This window comes from Acartia tonsa, chromosome 1 (assembly GCF_053477335.1).
Source record: "Acartia tonsa isolate MP-2025a chromosome 1, ASM5347733v1, whole genome shotgun sequence".
In the NCBI taxonomy this organism is placed as follows: Eukaryota; Metazoa; Arthropoda; class Copepoda; order Calanoida; family Acartiidae; genus Acartia; species Acartia tonsa.
The window spans coordinates 52,468,174-52,483,908 of record NC_137260.1 but is presented as its reverse complement, the minus strand read 5'-3'; the positions used below and the strand labels follow the sequence as shown (position 1 = coordinate 52,483,908).

The 15,735-nt window shown below is 34.9% G+C and overlaps 5 protein-coding genes and 1 long non-coding RNA gene across 6 annotated transcripts in view; 5 read left to right on the top strand and 1 right to left on the bottom strand.

Moving 5' to 3' along the window:
- Alg7 (Alg7 dolichyl-phosphate N-acetylglucosaminephosphotransferase) overlaps positions 1-15,735 on the top strand; it is a 570,179-nt gene that overhangs the window by 407,974 nt on the left and 146,470 nt on the right. The window lies entirely within an intron of this gene.
- The window catches only part of LOC145331062 (uncharacterized), a 557,608-nt gene that overhangs the window by 407,981 nt on the left and 133,892 nt on the right, over positions 1-15,735 (top strand). The window lies entirely within an intron of this gene.
- On the bottom strand, positions 633-2,163 carry LOC145312833 (uncharacterized). Its single transcript, XR_013877150.1, has 3 exons — positions 1,753-2,163; positions 1,456-1,523; positions 633-1,027 (listed from the first exon to the last, which is right to left on the bottom strand). It is a non-coding gene; the product is annotated as an uncharacterized LOC145312833 (long non-coding RNA).
- On the top strand, positions 4,377-8,632 carry LOC145323786 (uncharacterized). Its single transcript, XM_080166329.1, has 4 exons — positions 4,377-5,967; positions 6,232-6,406; positions 6,874-7,426; positions 7,917-8,632. The coding sequence occupies exons 1-4, from the start codon at positions 5,887-5,889 to the stop codon at positions 8,074-8,076; spliced, it is 969 nt and encodes a 322-aa protein (XP_080022455.1). The 5' UTR covers positions 4,377-5,886; the 3' UTR covers positions 8,077-8,632.
- On the top strand, positions 9,189-10,817 carry LOC145323777 (uncharacterized). Its single transcript, XM_080166317.1, has 4 exons — positions 9,189-9,455; positions 9,684-10,000; positions 10,229-10,452; positions 10,660-10,817. Exons 1-4 carry the CDS (start codon positions 9,366-9,368, stop codon positions 10,800-10,802), a joined length of 774 nt encoding a protein of 257 aa, XP_080022443.1. The 5' UTR covers positions 9,189-9,365; the 3' UTR covers positions 10,803-10,817.
- Positions 12,036-13,960, top strand: LOC145312730 (uncharacterized). Its single transcript, XM_080152009.1, has 2 exons — positions 12,036-13,342; positions 13,596-13,960. Exons 1-2 carry the CDS (start codon positions 12,697-12,699, stop codon positions 13,739-13,741), a joined length of 792 nt encoding a protein of 263 aa, XP_080008135.1. The 5' UTR covers positions 12,036-12,696; the 3' UTR covers positions 13,742-13,960.

Below are 15,735 nucleotides of genomic sequence, written 5' to 3'. Positions count from 1 at the left end.
GTCGTCATAATAAATAATGAAATTTTTTGTATAATCTGTGACTGTTACATCTTGAGATGGAACTCTAGTTGTTCTCCATGGAACTGCAAAGCTCCACACTTCAAAACTGGTTCAACTCCAAAATCCTGAAAAAGAATATTCATTTTTAAATTAAGCAATTAAAGGATTAACAAATCAAAAAGGCCTTACAAAAAGGAAAGTTAACGGTTTTGGGAAAATTTCATGGAGAAAGTAGATACAGCTTGTGTACGTGCCTGCTTATTAGAGAAAGTTTAATTCAGTTATCAATACATAACCAGACTGAGAGAAACTAAGAATGTCTTATAACGGGAATTTGGAGTTATGGTATGAATTAAATAGTCGTATGTTAGTTTTAAGAGAGAGTCTAGAGATTAGAGCCAGAACTGACAATGTCGAGATCCAGAGGGAGGTTTGTAAGAGGTTATATCAACATGGATGGATTACTAAACATCTTAATCGCTGCCGTCCTTCCCCTCTGCTGCCCGCCGCTGCCCAGGCTGCCGAACTGGCAGCTGTTCTTCACGAAGTAAACATGCACGAGGATGAATGTAATGCTGTTTAGATTTTAATAATATCCTGAATGTACTGTTTCAATAATATAAAGTAGTAAAATCTAATTTTAAATAGCTACCTATCTAGTACATTATTTTTATGTATTAACTTTTGTCTAACCAGTTTAATATCTATCTAATAAATTTAATAATAGCTTAATTGTTAATATAATTTAGTATACAGTTTCATAAAGGTAGTTCGATGTGTGTCTGTGTATATTAACTTCATATTTGTTATGCTTGTATACATGGAAACTACCTTTTGGGGCCGAGGTGTTGCCGTAGTTGCGTGTAGGATTATTCCAACTATCTTTTATTACAAATAATTAAACACTTACTTTTAACGGATGAATTTCTGATGGCAACAGCTTCATGTTGGTGCAAGAAATGTTCCACGGTCGAATTGCGGTCAGCTTATAATCGGAGAATAAACCCAGCTGTGTGCGAAGCTAAACCTGAAAAAGAATATTAATTGAAATATAATTTATATATATTTTTAATATTATTTTACATAAAACACATCTTATAATATCTTTCTATTAAGGGTATAAAAATTCGTTACGCTTAAAACAATCATAAACCTTAAAGGGCGAATATAGGTTGGATATAATATGAGCTTATTTCAAAGGTGCTATTATATAGATTATAATAAATAATTTAAAGATAATGACATATCTAATTGTATTAGTCTGTTTACAGCTTATAAAACCTGTCTAACTCAAGATAATATTATGTAATTAGTGTGGTTCCCTAAGAACTCAAACACTCTACCATCACACAAGGCTTCGTAGCAAGGTTGAATTAAAAAGGCTTCGTTAAAGGATAGTCTTAATAACATGGCCTAAAATATCCATGTTCTTATTAAAATTATTTTAACACTTACTTCTATGTAAACCATTCACTAATTGCAGCGCCCATATATTTTCTCACGAATCTGATTCCTGGTTAAGTCTGAAAAACAATATTAATTGAAATATAATTTGTTAATATTTCTATTATTATTTATATATATTAATAGTAGAATACTTTAAATATTAAGAATAGGATAAAAAGTCGTTCTTATATCATATATCAAAAAGGTTTAAAAAATTATAAAACAAACAGTTTATCGAAGCAGCTTAAAACCATGCGTAAGGTCCTAAATTATATTGATTTTTTATTACATTATTTAAACACTTACTTCTATCTCGCCAATCTTTAATTGCAGCGCCCAAATAGTTATTTCTGATGAATCAGTGTTGCTGAACCTGAAAAACAATATTCAATTTAAATATAATTTATTAATATTTCTTTTACATTCATATATATTAAACCCGGATTATTTAATATTAAGAATAGGATAAAAAGTGTTTCTTAGATCAAATCAAAAAGGCTTAAAAAAGGCTTAAAACAATTATCCTATTATATAAATATATTAATATTGTTCTCTTTTACAACGAAGCTTTTTATTTATTTTAATCTATAGCTGAAACTCAAATTAAAAATAGGATGAGGCCTCGACTTTTCTCTTCCTACTTTAAGTGCCCCTAGAGGCTTCTAAGGGGCATAGCCGCTAGTAAAACTTAAACCGTTAATCGAAGGCAGCCTAAAACCGTACGCTCAAGGTCCTATATTATTAATGTTTTTATATTAAAATTATTTAAACACTTACTTTTACGCAAACCACTCTTTGATTGCAGGGTCCATATACTGAAGGTGGACACGTACTTTTTTAAACTTCTGACTATCATCTCTTTGATTGCAGGGTCCATATATCAACACTAACAGCCAAGACTGGTAGACAAGTACTTTTTTAAACTTCTGAATATATAGCTCTCTAGGCGTTCTTAACTGACATTCATATAAATCTTGTGACATGGACCATCTCCTGTCAATCATACTTGGATATAACACGTATTTTCTCTAAGAGACTTGAACTATAACACTCATTGTTTACAATAGTTTTCAATCGGTATAGCGGCATTCATGCACATGCTCTGTACAGGTATACAACTTTATATTGAAAAATATTTCTTTTATATCCATTGCAATATATTTTTTTATATTTTATCGATGATATTTCATTTAAGTCATTGCAAAAATATATTACATTCACATTAAAAAAAATTTACATTAATTTAACTTTCGTAACCCTGTTTTCAGATGATAAAATCAACGTGCTGGACAAAGTTGCCAAACTTTAAAAAACACCTTATGTATATAATATCATTTTAATATTTTACCGGTTAATTAATTAAAACTGCATAACTTATATAATTCATGAAATGTTATTATTCATTGCAATTTTACGATTAAAAATATAACTGTCTTGCAAAGTGTTTTGCCACCTATTCAATCTGTATGTTGGCAACCGTAACTTTCCATCGGCGCAATAATTCAACTGGACTATATGACTACGGTGCATTTTTGTATTTTAGTAATCATTTTTAGTGAAATTACAGTGAATTTTGAAGTTAATATGTATCATTCTGTTTTATAATTCAAATTTTATCATTAATTATTGAAAATTCTTTCTAAAATATTCTTTGTATTCGTTTTTTCTCCCATTTTTGGGACTCTTTTTAGCTTACGTAATATACAGGACTTTTTTAAATGTAAAATTAATAAATATATGTCTTGCACCGTAGTATAAACGGATTGTCGCAAATATAGGAGTACAATTATAAGAATGAAACTACTTTTTTGGCCCAGAGGTGCCGGAGGCACTGGCTAAAAATAACTGTTTTTAATCTTATGCTTTTAGATTTTTATATTCGTAGAAAACCATGCATATAATACGATATGCTAGTTACCTAGTTTTTTTGCGTATGAATGAGAACACCTGTTCCTATCCACCGGATTCGAATGAATACGAGCTATTTTTATTTTGTAATTTTTTATTTCTTAAATATTCTACCTTTTCAGATAGTTCTGAATAACAGGCTATTCAAGTCAATCACCTGGGTACGCGTACATCATAATAACAGGTATGGGTGTATATTAGCTGTATAAGATTTATTTTTTTTCTCCTGCTACAAAATTTGTTTTAAATAAATAGGGGGGGGGGGGGGGAAGTTTTGACACATTTGCGTAAACAGGGAGTATAGGCTTTATCTTTGGACTGAGAGTATAGGTTATTAGGGATAAAATCATTCTTATATGATGAATTTTCCCAAGTTTTAATATTTTTTGGATAGGCCTCCAGGTTCCGGAGCTCCAGGCCTTCCCCCCCCCCCCCTTGTTTAAGGACAAATAAAATACGGGAAAGTTAAAAAACATTAATCACACCCCTCCCAAAAATAAACAAGACAAACAAAATAATCATTCCTCAAATTAGGATGGATCCATACCAATACCACGAGCTGCATGACAGATGGGACGCCCTCATGGTTAGGATGTTGAGACTCTTCTCCAAGTTAAATATTCGAGTTCAAGAAGAATCATGTGGCATTGATGACGCTGCTGAAATAGTAAAACTGTTATACCATCACGGTTGGGTAGAGACACAATTAAAGAAGAATGAACCTATGCCCGAGAATCTCTACGAGAACGAGAGACCCCGCCTGGATGATACCGAGAGATATGTCATTGACCATGAAGCCGACTGTGCACCTTTCCTCACCAACGTCAGCCCTTTTTTCTAAATAAAACCCAGAGTAACAAGGTAAAAACTACGAAATTATTGCAGGGGTGTATATTCTGCTCCGGGGGGGGGGGAGGGGAGGGGGAAAAAAGAAATAAGTGGATCAATGATGGAAGTTGCTTCAAATCACCTGCTCTTGTATATGGCTAGTTGTCTTTTGTAGCAGGGGAAAAAATTGTTTTTAACCAAAAAATGTTTCAGAATTCTTTGAGTTTCTTCATTAAAAAACGCTTTAGTTTTCTCATTTTTAATTCAATGTTCTTTCCTTTCAGGGAAGAGAAAGGAGAAGCTAGGAGAAGCCGAGCTCGCCGCCGGCGATTTCATCCAGCCTCCGGATATCCATGCTGAAAGCGAATTTTAATTGTAATTTGTGGCGTTATCCTCTTAGAAAATTTTGTTTGTATTATTTAACTCCCCATCCCCCCCCCCCAAACTAAATTGCTGGGTTAGGTTAGGCTAGGTTAAGTTATACGGCTAGGTAGAGGCCAGGCGCCGTTTTTCTAGGGGGGGGGGGGGGGGTATTTCCTAAGAGGATAACATCAATTTGTTCTTTCAGAACATTTACGTTAACCTCTCTTTGATTGCAGCGCCCATATATTTTAGAATTAAGTACCCATGGTGACAGTGATCGAGCCCCACTGGTCGTGCAGATATATAATTTCCTGCATATAAACATTAATAAACATTATTTACCCCTAAAGCCGACGATTACGTATGCACGTGTACAGTTTTTTAAGCTTCTGGCTATAGCTCTCTAGGAGATCTTAATTGATATGTTTTATTTTTTGTTTTTGTTTTTTGATATTTTTGTTATGTTGTTTTATATTATTTATTATTATTTATTTTATAGCAAATTAACAAATTTTCTGGGTTCAACATTGTTGTTATAATAAAACTCCATGCAACTGCAGAATTCTGCAAAAGTCACGACCAGTGGGGCTCGATTATATATGCGTTCGTCGGCTTTTCAGGGAAGGCAGGAAATTTATATAGGTATTATCCAGGTCAGGACTGGAACAAACAAAATTTTATGTATATATTGTATATAGTTATTTTTTTCAAAGTAAAAAAATGTCAGACCAACGCTGGATGACGTATGTATAATTGGATCACAATTTTGATAGGTAAGTTTAATTAATTTTATAGACAATCAAAGAATAAATAAGGGTATTTTCTTATGTTTGTAACTCTAACTCTTTATTTTGTGAGTTCCTTTGACATTTAATTTTGGTTTCAAAAAGTGTCACTCCCCCCCCCCCCCCCTTTTTTGCTTTCTCCTTCTTTCGTTATATGTAAACAAGTAATAACCTTATTATTATAACCAGGGGTGTATATTCTGCACAAGATTTATTTTTTTTCCCCTGCTACAAAATTTTTTATTTTTATTCCCCCCTAGATTTTTCTGAAAAAGTAGGGGGGGAAATAGAAAAATGTTTAAAGAACTCTATATTTCATTTATTTTATCCCTCCTACCACACATTTTTTTAGTTTTTTTAACCAAGGAGGGGGGCAAAATGGAAAAAATGTTTTCAGTTTTCTTAATTTTTACATTTTTTTTTCCTCCAACCACTTATTTTTTATTCCCCCCCCCCCCCCTGAGCAGGGGATCCCATGCAGAATATACATCCCTGATTATAACATATACTTCTTATTTCAGGAGTTACCTATACACCCCTGTTAGACGTTATTGAAATGGGAGACAATTTGATTGGTACACTCTCTAAAGCTCTACTGAAGCGTATAAGAAGTGGAGATAAGAGGAAAAATGTACAGGTGACTTTTTACAACTAATTATTTCTACATATTTAAGATGAGACCTTACTTTTCATTACTGTACTTAAAGTATAATCTATGCTCGACTTTAATTTCTATTTTTCACTTGCAGTCAGCGCACTATAAACATGCTTGCTCTTACACCAGTATAGTCATATGTACTGTAATCAATTGACACGTGTAGCTTGCCCAAATAACGATCCATAACAAGTCCCCTATATTATTTTAAATAAGTAATTCACTAATTATGTAATCTTTTTCCAGTTGCAGCATAAACTGAGGTCCATAAGAAAACTCTTCTGTAATGCAACGAGAGCCAGAAGTAAATACTGGCGCAAGAAACATCAACAAAGTGAAGACAGTCAGCCATTACTAGAAGAAGAACAGCAGGAGGATTTGATGGATGTGGAATATGAGAACGAAACTGCATCGTCAAAAGGTAACCTACAATATCTGTAATATAAAGTAGAACGATGTCGGTCTGTCTGTTTGTTGTTTGTTTGTCCAAATTCCCACAAACATTGTCTCCCAATTTTTGTTTTTTATTTTCCTTTCAATCTAAATTTCAAACAATTGGTTTGATCAAACGTTAGTTAAGTTTGTCTCAAGATATCCTTGTTCCAGGGGTGTATATTCTACATGGGATCCCTTAACCTAACCCACCTTCACCCACTCTCTACATTTATCTACTTTTTCTGGAATTTTTAATTTTTTAACTTTCTAATTTGACTAGTTTTTCTTTACGGCATTATCCTTATACTAAAGTAACAGGATGTCTGTGTGTCTGTTCAAAAGGATCTTGCTAACCGCTGAACCGATTGGGTTCTCCTTTACAGGGTACCTTCACATAGGTCCCGGGAAGGTTTATAACTATAAAACACCATGTTTAACATCGTATTTTTTTAGGTAAAGTTTGTACAGGCTGCAATACCAACTTCACAAAGGAAACCGAAAGTATATGTTATCAATGCTACGCAAACCAAGTTTTGGAGCGATTAAATAACAATCCTGAAGAAACAAACTACATTAATATTGTTGTAGACAATATTAACAACAATAATACCAACGATAATAATGATGCAGACAATGACAGCATTCAAGATGCCGAGGACTGGGACCACGTCGAATTGTTTGATATACCTGAAGATTATTTTGACCCAGATGATGACGATGACCCTGATGACGAACCTGATGGCGAACCTGATGGCGATCATGACGGGGATCGCTTCAAACATCTTACAGAACTTGAGAAAGAAATTGTTAATGATTTCAGAAGCGTTTGTGTTCTAGACAACCCCATCTCTCACAACAAAGTTAGAATCATCCTGGCGATTCTGAAACGCTCGTGTATTTTCAAATTTCCGTCATATAATACATTATTCAAACCCAAATACAAAGTTGAAATCAAAGAAAACAAATATAATCCTACAAATGCTCCTGGTTCACTGATTGAGTGCAGGTATGTTTATATACGATTTAGAAAGCGTAGCATTTCTATAATCATTACCAGAATTTCCGTACGTCCATTCTAAACATGTCGATTTTTCTCCTTTTTTAACAACAAACTTTCAAGTGTTCTAATTATCAGTTTGATCATTCTTTGGTATATTGCTTCCTGCGACAACTTGAGAACAATATTATAAGCGAAGCCACTCTATAATTAATTCCTTAAAATTTAAGTATGTGCATAAACCTTATCCTTCTTGAAGTATTTTTTTTTAACAAATTTACTTACATTCAATTTTGGTTCGACTTTAATATTTTTAAATTCAGTTCATATACTTCACAATTGTTAATGTCCGTTTGTCGTACCGTTACAGTGCTTTGGTTTTTATGGATGTTGTCATCCTTGTTCCATTACTTTTCATCGTAATATTATTTGGAGCCCGATGGTGCAAAATTTCTTTGAATTGTGCAAGTTTTAGTTAAAAATATATTTCTTTTTCCAGATTCCCTACCTATGAGATCCTCCAAGACGCCATCACAGACTTTAAACGGTTGAATGGACAACAGGCCGTTGATGATCATATAACTTTTGACATCTCGGGCGACGGAGTGAAAGCAGCTCAGGGATCTCATATCTCCTATTATACTGTCTGGATTAGGTAAGTAATTAATATATTGTGGATTTGAAAGGGTTGGGTTGGGATAAAGTTCTTTTCATATACAGCATGACCCTCGAAAAAATATTTTTTAGGATTGGCAGCCTATATTTCAAAGGATATCAAAATATTTGTTTTACATCAATTGACAGCCCAGATTTTTAAAGCCAAAGTTTAGGAAACCATTCAATAAACAAATAAGAAAGAAAACTAAGTTTACAATTGATACTTTTTTCTATTGCATACATATATAAAAATCTGTCTTACTGTATACCAGGACTTAATTAATACCATAAGTAAACCTAGTTTTTACCACTTTTACGGTAAAATTTTACCAGCCTTTACGTTTTATAAATCAGTGACTACAATTTTAAGTCTAAGGTATTAAATGCTATTATTATTAATTCTTCTTTATTATTTCAGGTTATTCTTCAACAAGGATTTCAGTGTTATATTGCCAGTCAGCATATTTGAGAAGACGAGGAGGCGTCCCTACAGTTACAACTTTCTGGATAATGTTACCCGATTCATCAACAAACTAATTCAAGAAGGATTACCTGGACATACCTTTCAATGTAGAACCATCATCCACAATGCCGTTGCCAGAGCCGATGTATTCGGCATTCTTGGCCATGGATCAAAAAATGGATGCCCACACTGTGACCTTCCAGGGATGGCTTTTTCACAGACTTATCTCCGTCAAAAGAACTTGGTATTGTTCGAATCAATGAATGTATTTTACCCCAGTGACAGTCAAAATATGGGTACGCCGAGGTCTGACGAGAAATTCCGCAAGTTAGAGGAAAATAATCAGAACATGAAAACCAGTTTTTCTGACCTTGACCCAAGCTTGGATTTAATACAAGATACCCCCAGTGATCCGATGCACGCGTTGCACCTGGGCTATGTAAAGAAAGTGATGACGTACCTGAAGAAAGGACGTAATAGTTATCCAGAATTGGAAGAAGAAGACTTAGTTCAAATGGAGAGAATTACAGGGATGTACTGCATTTGACTAAAGAAATGACGCGTAAAATAGGTGTTTTCTTCGCGCATTTCTCGGCACTGCAATAAAATTCTGCATTTTTAGATTTATGTCTATTACACATTATTTGTACGCCTTGTTATGCCGCTTAAAAGAGTGTTAGTTTGAAAAGTTTAAAGAACTTAAATTTTGAAAATTTTCTCCTTATCACCCATATTTTACCATGAACTGCAGTAACTCCAATTATAGATGAAATCAACGATCAATTGAAGCTTGTTGGCGATTTTGATCGCGTTCCCCGTACGTCCATCATGCGCCTGACAGAGAAGAAGCTAGCCCTCAATTTGAAAAGTTCTGAATTCAAAGTACTGGGCTTCTACCATATGATATTTTATGCAGAGGTAGGTTTTTACCATATTATAATCTTTTTAGAATTTAAAGCTTATTTCAGTTTCATTATATTGTATAGCAATAACATTCTTTTTAAATTTGCGCACGTGTGCTATATTATATATATATTTCTATTGAGGAGGGTGGACTTCCAATAAGTATATAGGGCGAAGCCCCTAGAGGCTAGGGGCGAAAGAGCTAGTTTTACCTTAAATTATTACAATGTTTTTTTTTTCCAGTTGGCAAATCTTAAAGATGAACAACGTCTGATATGCAAGTTTTTATTCCACATATTGCGCAGTCTCGAAGAGCATATAACAACTGAACGTGTGGCTGAGCTCAAGACCATGATAATGGTCCTGAACTCAAAATTGGCGGAGATGTACGGCGAATCGTGCTTGAGTTACAATACTCACATGCTTTACCATATGCCGGAACATGTCCGCCGATTTGGACCATCCATGGCGTTCAGTTGTTATGCTTTCGAAAGTGCCAATCATGTGATATCAACTTACATCCGAGGATATAATTTTGGCCTTAAAGAGGTTTCAAACAGGTAATACTATTTTTTTTTAGTTGAGTTCCTTTGACTTTTAGTTTTAGTTTCAAGAAGTGTCACTTCTCCCCCCCCCCCCCCACTCTTTACAAATTTTAATGTAATTTTTAAAAATGTAACATAACTTTCTTTCCGTGTATTGCTGATCAAACACTTAAGCTATAACGATTTCACCAGCAACATACCTTTCCGTTTAACAGCCATTAATGACATAAATGACATATTTAGATTGTTGATATTTCACACAGTGAAACCGTACATAAATGAAAAGCTGGCTGTCAGGGGAAAAAGGAATGCCAACAAACGAAAGTTCGAAAGTAATCAATTCTATACAGACTGCCAAGACCTCTACTTTGTCCCAGACTGCCGTCGTGATAAAACAGTATGGTTGGTCCACAAAGTGAGGACATTTTTTCCGGCATACACCTTTCCTGAAGATTCCAGAATAATAGGTAGGGGTGTATATTTTGCACATGATTAATTGTTGTATAGAAATATTTCATGAACTATACATTTCATCTAATTCCTTTTTAACCTACCACAATTTATTTGTAATTCTCTTATCATGCCAGGAGGAGAGTGTGGTAAAGGGGGGGTCTAGGAAATATGAATTAAGTTTTATGGTTTTAAACACTGAAAATATACACCCCTGGTATTAGGAGTAGGCAAGACTGACGATCCCGAAGACTATAGCCATCCTCCAACACAACTAGCCTCCAACCTACTGAAGTACAGAGTAGCACATATCTCCGTACACCTGTTGCATCAAGATGTCTCCATCGTAATTCCTATCGGAATTTAATTTTGTACATTGAAAGCAGAGAAAGGGGGGGGGGGGGGGAAATGACACTTTTTGAAACCAAAACTAAAAGTTCCATATTGTACCCTTATAAAACAACTGCCATGCAAAATGACAGATCTGTAACTGTTTCTTTAGTTCAGTTCCTTTGACTTTTAGTTTTGGTTTCAAAAAGTGTCACTTCCCCCCCCCCCCTTTTGTTATAATATGTATGTAAAATGTTGTAAAATTCAACTGAAGGCCCTTCCCTCTTTATTTGGAATTTATGTGAAATGTACTTTAAAATATTTTTTTCATTAAAATTATTTTTTATAGCTAATTTTAAAAAAGGCATGTCAACTTAATTTAGCAAAACCCTACCTTTTTGGCCATCGATGGGTATGAAGTTAAAGTGTTATAAGTCTAGTCTGTAATTTGAAAGAGTACATGTTTGCAATTTAATTTAATTTTACATAAAATTTTAATTTCTGTCTACACATTTCAGATTTAAAACTATGCAAATTGCCCATGCCAACGACCTGGATACAACAGCGTAATTTCGACTGGCAATTGACCAAGCTAGATCCCAAAATGACGAGGACTGGAAAGAGTGCTAGTTCTGTAAAGGTAAAAATTATATTTAAGGCCTAATTTACTATTGTACAAATTGCTGCTACCCTTCGCTCTTAAAACTTATAAATTCGCATGTTACCGGATCGAAAGGAAAACCTTATCGGTTCATGCTTAACAGACCACAAAAGATTATTGACCAAGTATAATTATTTATTAATTTTCCACAGTGGGTTTAACATTTGATATTAGTAATTAAAATTCTAGGGGCGTAGCCACTGCTATCTAATATCTTATTATGCATTGTAAATACAACAATTATTTCTTGCTTTAGAACAACAAGCCTACTGGAGGTGGCAAACCTAATGGAAGTGCCAGAGGTGGAAGTGCCAAAGCTGCAAGTGCCAAACCTGGAAGCAACAAATCTACTGGAGGTGGCAAAGGTACAACAGCAAAGGTAGGATTTTAAGTTTTATTGTTATCGGTTTTTGGTTTGTTGGTGTTTTGTTGTTAAACTAAACTTACTAACATGATGTCTGTTTGTGGGTTTGTACCAACAAATCTCGTTAACCGTTGAACAAATTGGGTCCCTCTAACCATATAACTTAACCTAGCCTAACCTAACACAGTCATTTTGTCGGGAGAGGGGGGGGGGGAGGGTAAAGTTTTAAAAAAAAGAAGAAAAAAATTAGGATAATGCCGGTGTTGTTTAAAACTATAATCCTCGGTAAGTAATGCTTTACAATAATTATCTATATTATTTTTAGAACACAACTAGAACCACAACATCTCCAATAAGGCCAATAAATATTACCCCACCTCCATCTCCACGGGCACGGCACCCCTCCGCGAGTCAACGGACCGCGAGAGTTGTAGTTCCTCCTGCAACATCATCACGACCCCAGTCCCAGTCATCACGACCCCAGGGATCATCTGGCCCTTCTGGTGAGATGGAAGAAAGCGAGGTATTATTTTTATTTCATTTTGTCATCCAGAGGATACAAATTACAATTATTTAGGATATATATCGACTTAGCCTGGAAAAAATAACTTGTAAGATTTGACTAAATTTTTGGTAAACATTGACCAATAAAAATTTACCTTGTAAATTTTTACAAACAAGTTGGTCAAATTTTACCAAGTTGATTTTTTGGTCAAAGTCCAAAAATCTGGACTTAGCCTAAAAATTTACCTTGTCAATTTTTACCAAAAAGTTGGTCAAATTTTACCAAGTTTTTTTGTTTGTCAAAGTCCAAAAATGATGGAAGATGCTTAGGATCACTTGCTCTTGTTTGTGGATAGTCTTCTTTTCTACCACGTAGTTTTTAAAATACCAAGACTTGAAAATATGTGGTTTAATATGTTTCATTTTAAGGATTTGTTCACCGGGGCCGTTATGAACCAAATTCAGAACCAATTTCAGCAGCTACGTACTTTCTTGACCTCACACATGAAAAATCAAATAGAGCCCATTAATGCGTCCATCAGAAACTTGGTAAACAAAACGTCCACAAACCATGAATTAGTGAAGAATGAAATCAAAGACCTGCAAGACAGTGTATCAAGAGATATGGCTGAAAATACTGTAACCCTGACAACAGAAATGAAGAAAACCGGAAAAATAGTGGAAACCTTGGTGACTGATCTAAGAAGACTGACCAATGTGGATGAGCTTGATGAGGAGGAGGCGAATAAAGGGCCTAGTGAGAATCAGGATGTTGTCGTGGACCGTATTTTCTCACCAGAATTTTACAAAGAAAGAATACAGAACCATGACCCCTTGGAAAAAGATGGTTATATGCGAAGAGAAGAAATTGTCTTTTTCATCCAAAATTTCGATGACTCACTGAAAGTGGATAAAGGCTGGCAAACCTTACTGAAAGTATGCCGAGACATCATAACCTTCCTATATGTCGTGTTCGAGCAGTTCACCTTTGACGCCCGCATCACCGCTGCCTTTTGGACTGCTCCGGAACTTATTGATGACGAAACTGGTAAGTAAATATTATTTTGTAAATTTGACATGATGAGAAAACGTTTAAAACAGGGAGAAGGGAGGTGGGGGCAAGAGAAATAAACTGAATAAAAGGGGCATTGCTATTCTTGCTAGCAGGTGACCATGTACAATAATCTTTTTATATATATATTTTATTTGTGAAAATAAATCTTGTGCAGAATATACACCCCTGGTACAATAATAAACATGTACCTATGCATAGTTAATTGAAAATTTCATTATTATTTCAGTGGAACGTTTCTTGGATCATTGTAAGTTAGTGCTTAACGAGACGTACCTACATGAAGCTATCCCACCAAATTTGTGGAGAACAGGAACCTATGTGTCTTCAAGCGACCTTTTTCTAGTGAGGAACCACGTACAAGCTTGTAGGTAATTCAATTATTTATCGCATCTATTCCGCGTCTATTAAATGTGAAAGTGGTAGTTTCACAAAATGCATTTCAATGTTCTTTAGTTAAAAAAGTAGTTTCACGAAATGTTAACTGCATATTGTATTCTTGTTAAATTGTTAAACTACATTTCTATGGCATATGTTTCAAAGAATTTCAATTTTGTACCATGTATTTTTTTATGTGGCAAGACTTTTAGTTCATCTTTTCTTGATATATGTTATATGTTATATATTGAGACTGTTTTGATATAAACCCTTTTTTTATCTAGGTTCAAGCGCAATTGCGAACACACTTTTAAAAAGGACGCGACTGGTTTTTGTGAAAATATGAAGAGGGCCGAAGATTATATGATTGCTAATGATGATCCTGTCTGCTGGAGGTTATTTCGAGGGCTGGTAACGCGAAAACAAGAACGCGCATTGTCAACCCCCCTCTACAAGTTCGAACAGGTTTTTGAACTCAAGCCAAGCAAGGAGACAAGCAATAAGAAAGGCAAGAAAGACAAGAAAGACAAGAAAGACAAGAAAGACAAGAAGGAAAAGCCACAGAAACGATCAGCCTTACAGATGTGTGAATTGTATCTGGCCCCTGCAGAGATACAAAGAATTAAGCGGCGTATTAAACCGAAGACAATCACAACTTCAACACCAGGTGTTACAGCCGAAGACAAGAAATTTTACTACATGTTAGGTGCCCACTCAATGGGTTGCTTACCCCACGAAGTTCAAGGAAAGAACCAGATTTACTTGAAAAGAAACAATGACAGGTCGAGTACTACATTTCAGATCAAAAATTATGCAGACATTGGGAATGCAAAGAAATCCAAGCAATTTTTCAAGACAGTCCATAGTGATAAGAAGGTTATAGCAAGAGCTGTAATGTATTATACGTACGCCACAATAAATTTGAAACCAGAAATGAGTGAAGAACAGACAAAGATTCACAATGCCAGTGAGAAAGCAACAAAAATTTCCAGAAATAGAAAGATCGGAAGAATGAACACCACTGCTGATGAATCCACTGCTGATGATTCCACTGCTGATGATTCCACTGCTGATGATTCCACTGCTGATGAATCCACTGATGGTGAAGACAATGATGGTGAAGGCAATCATGGTGGAGGCAATGCTGTTGAAGACAATGATGCTGAAGGCAATGCTGTTGAAGAAAATGGTATGGAAAACATTGCTGATGAAGAAAGCAACAATGGTGAGGAGCTTGTAATTGATGACGGAGGCGACGACGTTGAAATGAATTCAAATGATGATCAGATTGGGAATGAGTTACGCATACCACCCGCGGAGAATCCAGCAGTAACTCCAGAACCAGTAAAGCAACCAGTAAAGCCACGTAGGTTATATGAAGATCCAATTGTCAACAGCCAGTCCAATAATAAACCCAAAGTAAATGTATTTGAAAACATCACAAGCTCCAAAAGGAAGAAGCATGGAAAGGGCTCGAAAAAGTCGAAGAAGATAATTATTTGTGAAACAGACGATGAGGGCCAAAATGTGGGAAATCTTGATGATACAGTGCCAATGCAAGATGATGAACCACCACCAAACTTTCCACCACTGCAAAGACAGAAAGAATTTTATGGACGAAATAATTCAATCACAGGTACATATTTGTTGAACATTAATTATTATTTATAAGTTTTATCTTTCCTCGTATTGTGTATATACTGCACAAGATTTTTTTTCCTCTGCTACTAATTTTTTTTAAATTTTTCTTTCCCCCCCCCCCTAGTTTTTTTTCACCAAGTAGGGGGAAAATTGAAAAATATTTAAAGAACTCTATGATTTATTTATTCTATCCCTCCTACAACACATTTCCTTTTAAAATTTTTTTTCCACCAAGTAGGGGGGGTGGGGGGGTGGAAAAAATGTTTTCAGTACTTGCTTTTTGTTTGGAAACGTATAAAATTAATGTATAAATTAATTATTTACAGGCAACAGTAACGAGAGACAGGTGA

Coding starts and splice junctions, on each gene's coding strand:
- LOC145323786 (XM_080166329.1), top strand. CDS start 5,887: ATGGGAGACAATTTGATTGGTACACTCTCTAAAGCTCTACTGAAGCGT. Junction 6,407..6,873: donor CGAAACTGCATCGTCAAAAG/GTAACCTACAAT, acceptor GTATTTTTTTAG/GTAAAGTTTGTACAGGCTGC. Junction 7,427..7,916: donor GGTTCACTGATTGAGTGCAG/GTATGTTTATAT, acceptor TTCTTTTTCCAG/ATTCCCTACCTATGAGATCC.
- LOC145323777 (XM_080166317.1), top strand. CDS start 9,366: ATGCGCCTGACAGAGAAGAAGCTAGCCCTCAATTTGAAAAGTTCTGAA. Junction 9,456..9,683: donor ATATGATATTTTATGCAGAG/GTAGGTTTTTAC, acceptor TTTTTTTTCCAG/TTGGCAAATCTTAAAGATGA. Junction 10,453..10,659: donor TGAAGATTCCAGAATAATAG/GTAGGGGTGTAT, acceptor CCCTGGTATTAG/GAGTAGGCAAGACTGACGAT.
- LOC145312730 (XM_080152009.1), top strand. CDS start 12,697: ATGTGGTTTAATATGTTTCATTTTAAGGATTTGTTCACCGGGGCCGTT. Junction 13,343..13,595: donor ACTTATTGATGACGAAACTG/GTAAGTAAATAT, acceptor TTATTATTTCAG/TGGAACGTTTCTTGGATCAT.